This window comes from Oryza brachyantha, chromosome 5 (genome assembly GCF_000231095.2).
Source record: "Oryza brachyantha chromosome 5, ObraRS2, whole genome shotgun sequence".
In the NCBI taxonomy this organism is placed as follows: domain Eukaryota; kingdom Viridiplantae; phylum Streptophyta; class Magnoliopsida; order Poales; family Poaceae; genus Oryza; species Oryza brachyantha.
In genome coordinates this window covers 14,306,768-14,310,614 of record NC_023167.2, presented here as the reverse complement: position 1 = coordinate 14,310,614, position 3,847 = coordinate 14,306,768, and the positions used below count along the sequence as shown (strand labels likewise).

General features: G+C 34.0%; 1 protein-coding gene across 4 annotated transcripts; it reads right to left on the bottom strand.

Moving 5' to 3' along the window:
* Positions 1–907: 907 nt before the first annotated feature.
* On the bottom strand, positions 908–3,616 carry LOC102707123 (solute carrier family 35 member F1-like). 4 transcript variants are annotated; one of them, XM_006655302.2, is made up of 11 exons: positions 3,304–3,603; positions 3,128–3,222; positions 2,977–3,034; positions 2,696–2,890; positions 2,411–2,490; positions 2,232–2,314; positions 2,020–2,071; positions 1,855–1,923; positions 1,460–1,546; positions 1,318–1,382; positions 908–1,188 (listed from the first exon to the last, which is right to left on the bottom strand). In XM_006655302.2, exons 1-11 carry the CDS (start codon positions 3,413–3,415, stop codon positions 1,119–1,121), a joined length of 966 nt encoding a protein of 321 aa, XP_006655365.1. In that variant the 5' UTR covers positions 3,416–3,603; the 3' UTR covers positions 908–1,118. The 4 variants fall into 4 exon arrangements, 3 of the variants coding, with proteins under 3 accessions (XP_006655365.1, XP_015692884.1, XP_015692885.1); XM_015837398.1 differs by lacking the exon at positions 1,460–1,546 and having other exon boundaries at positions 3,304–3,607; XR_001550258.1 differs by lacking the exon at positions 1,318–1,382 and having other exon boundaries at positions 1,106–1,188; positions 1,383–1,546; positions 3,304–3,616.
* Positions 3,617–3,847: the final 231 nt, after the last annotated feature.

Below are 3,847 nucleotides of genomic sequence, written 5' to 3'. Positions count from 1 at the left end.
TCAATTCAAGGGCTAGAAAATCCTATATTAATTAGAATTTAAAATAAAAAAATAAAAATGTCCATGTGTAATAAAGTTAAGAAAAATCTAATTCTTGGATTAAAAAATTTAAATATTTGACTTTGAGGAAGAGTATACAATTTGGAAACATCTAAAAGTCCAGTTAAAAAGAATTAGATTAGAATTACAATTTCAGAAAAATAATAAAAAGTTTCAATGTGTAAATACAATTTAGAAAAATTCAAATCTTGGATTAAAAATTTTAAAATAATTGATATTGAGGAAAGTGTCCATCAATAAATACAATTTGGAAACATCTAAAAAAAATTTAAAACTAAGAGAAGGAGTCAATTTATAAATACAATTTAGAAGTATCTAAAATTTGAAATATAAATTAAATATTATAAAAAAAGAGTTTAGGTACAGTTTAGAATACATGTAAAGGGGTTACGTGAAAAAAAAATATAATTTAGAAAAATTTAAATTTGAATTAAATAATTAAGAAGTAATTATTATCAAGATAAGAGACTCATATAGCTATAATTTATAACGATGCTAGTTGCGCAATATTCGCAGGCCACCATACTAGTTTCTAACAAACAAATAAGCAACATTTCCTGGCACACAACAAAATGTCTCACATTAAGGCCATGTTTGGCCCTCCTATTTCTTACCCCAGATTCCCTCGTTTTTCGCGCGTACTCTTCCCGAACTGTTAAATGGTGTACTTTTTTACAAAATTTTTTATAGGAAAAGTACTTTTAAAAAATCATATTAATCTATTTTATATTTTTTATAATTTATAATTAATTAATCATATATTAATCTATTGCTACGTTTTTCGCACCGGACAACTAACCGTCCTCACCCCCACTCCCGACCGTGGCCTAATTGGGGAAAGTACTACTTCAAGTTTAAGGGCCAGTTCCTGTTTCACAAATCCATGGTTGCAGTATTTCACATATATTATGTCATTACATCTGTTTTCCAAAAAAAAAAAACATGTTCCATTATCTGGAGGTTACTTTTCTTCATTAACCCATTAACATATGTGATCTTCATGATGTTCTCTTTCTTCTTCTTCTTTGCCTTCTCCAAATAGCACCACCAGTTTACTCTCACGAAAGTTGTTCGTACTGAGTTTCAGTTTCCATTGTACTTGGAGCTTTCTCATCATCTGAACTCTCACTTCATAGATCAAATGCAATAAATTACATTAGGTTTGAGTAAATTGAGTGATGTATTCGTACACACTTTGAGAAAGAGTTGAATCTGACTTTTTTTTTTTGAAGTGATAAAGAGTTGAATCTGACTTACTTCATGGAGTAAATGATCAATCCTATGGGTACCACTGCATATGCTAGATAGTAGAGCCAATTTACCTGCGGTTGCACAAAACAATGTTGGTCCATACTAGATCACCTTTATCCTTACATATTCATAACTGCAAAATTTTCACCTGCTGATGATAGAGGAAAACTCGAATGATAACTGCCCAAACATCAGTTGTTAAAAGTGAGAGGTTAAACATAGTTGCTCCACTCATCTGCAAGAGGTGGGCTATCAGAATGGCTAAGTGGGGAATGACTAAATTATAGTTGTTGGTCTTTCTGAACTAGTACTTGGCGATGGGGTTCATATCTACATAACTGTTTGGTAGTAACAATTTTGTTATTTCCTTTTAAACTGTGAATAATATGCATAAAAAAGTTGTACCCATAAAAATAGTTTTAGTTGTTTCCTTCTTATTTCTATGACTCATAAGACATATGGGTTGACCAATCAGATCGCAACTTTCATCACTAAAATGGTTAGTCTGAACTCTGAAGTCTGGATAGCTTGCAGAAACTTAACCTTAAGAACACAAGGGGTAATGGTGCTGAACACTAAAGATGCTACTGCAAATCCAATGAAGAGACTTATCTGGAACAAAGAGAAGGGATGAGTTTTTCTTGTTGATCGAATCAAGAAGTACATGATTAATAAAATAGTTGTATGGTATTGAATTTAGTTTCTTACCATCGTTGGAGACCAATTAATTGCCTCTATATTCTTCCTCTCGAAAAGAGATCTATGGTCTATTTATTTAGGCCAACATGAAACTTTGCTTCATGAGATTTTTGTTCCAGAAAGATTGTGGTGATTATTAAACTAATGACAGGACAAAAATAACTATACAACTGGAACCTAATCATGCTAGTTTTCAGCATATGACATCAGAGAAAGGATACAGCTGAATTCCAGTGACAAGCATCCCGAGTATTCCAAGCATTGCAACAAATTCAATTTTGTCTTTATTCTTGACACAGTATTCCTACATATCATAGGTAGAAGTTTTTTTATTCAAATCATGAGATATTGGCATGCATGTTAGTGATTACAGTGTTTATATCAATTTGACATCACTAACCTCCCCGACGTTGCTAAACGCAAAACAAAATGTTGCAGCAATGATAAGGGCATCCCCCCAAAGTGGTCTTTTACTTGCATCTGCAGAAAATTAGGTTATTCTTAGATTACAACCTTTATTAACTTTGCTCTAGAAATCAGACTCTACACTGCCTGCTCATAGTGCTCATGGAGTTTCTTTTGTTCCCATCACATCCTATATTGTTACCCTTGCCATTTCTTCTAAGATTAGATTACAGAAAACCACATTTAATTCACATCTGAGCAACTAGAATTACATACTTACCCTGCATATCTGAATAATTTGAGTCTGAGAGGAGTACCAGGGCAAGTCCAGCCATGCAAGTCCCTGCTCCTACAAATTGCCAGAAAGAATATCTCGTCCCTAGTGCAAACCTGGTGAGGATCATGACCCATGGGATGGTGCAACAGTTCAACAAGTTTACGCTGGTTATGTATGAGTAGTGGTATGCCTTGATCGCTAAAACACAGGTTTTGGAATGGTAATTATTCAGATAAGTGAAGCATTTACAGAAGTTAAAACTTTATCATGCATAATGCACTGACCTAGACAATTTCCCTGGACATCGATGAAGACCAGGGCGAGGTACCAATACCATGGTATCTGCATGTCAGACAAACAAATCAGCAAGTTGTGGTCTATCATTTATGAGTCATGGTGACAATTGAAGATTTGTTCTTGTGCAACCATGCTTACTAGTAACTTTTGTTGTCGATGCAGGAGAATTGCTCCATAAACTAGAGCCAGCAGCAGGTACGAAAAGAATGACTGTGTAAGTCGTGCATCGGCTCCTGCAAACGATCACCAAGCTTCATCTCTATATATGAATTTTGGATGGATTATACCTATGAGAAAAATGAATTATTCAGTACCGAGGCTAGAAATCTCAGATGTGACAAAGCTGCATACTGCCATGGAAAAGGAGACTAGCTGCCCGAGGAAGACTAGGAACAACATGTTCCATGGCTTGCTCTTGATCTCCATGAGTCTGAGTAGAGTTCAAGAAAACCTCAGGTTGGAGTTGCTTCAGAACTTAACACCTTTCACATGCTTTCAGAAGAGAGAGGAAATGTTGAAGACTGAAGAACACCTTATAACCTTTCTACTACTACTGATCTTTTAGCCCTCTGTGCTCTTACTAATAAAAATCCTTTGGTTTTAGGAGAAGAGAAGAACAGAACACAATGTAAGGTGATGCTACACAATGGAGAAGAGAAGAGTGGGGAGTGGTTGATATATTACAAATGCTTTAATGTAGTACTCCCTCCATATTTTTTATGTATGACATCGTTGATTTTTAGAATCATGTTTGACCATTCGTCTTATTCAAAATTTATATCCAAATATGAAAAATTATAATACATAATTAAACTTTCTATAATAATAAATTATATTATAACAAAATAATTAATAATT

Bases quoted from the DNA above. Each gene is read 5' to 3' on its own strand.
- LOC102707123 (XM_006655302.2), bottom strand. From the start codon at position 3,415: ATGGAGATCAAGAGCAAGCCATGGAACATGTTGTTCCTAGTCTTCCTC. The intron at 1,924-2,019 runs GTAAGAAACTAA...TCTTTGTTCCAG, and splicing joins TTAATTGGTCTCCAACGATG to ATAAGTCTCTTCATTGGATT. The intron at 1,383-1,459 runs GTGAAAATTTTG...GTGCAACCGCAG, and splicing joins TTTTCCTCTATCATCAGCAG to GTAAATTGGCTCTACTATCT.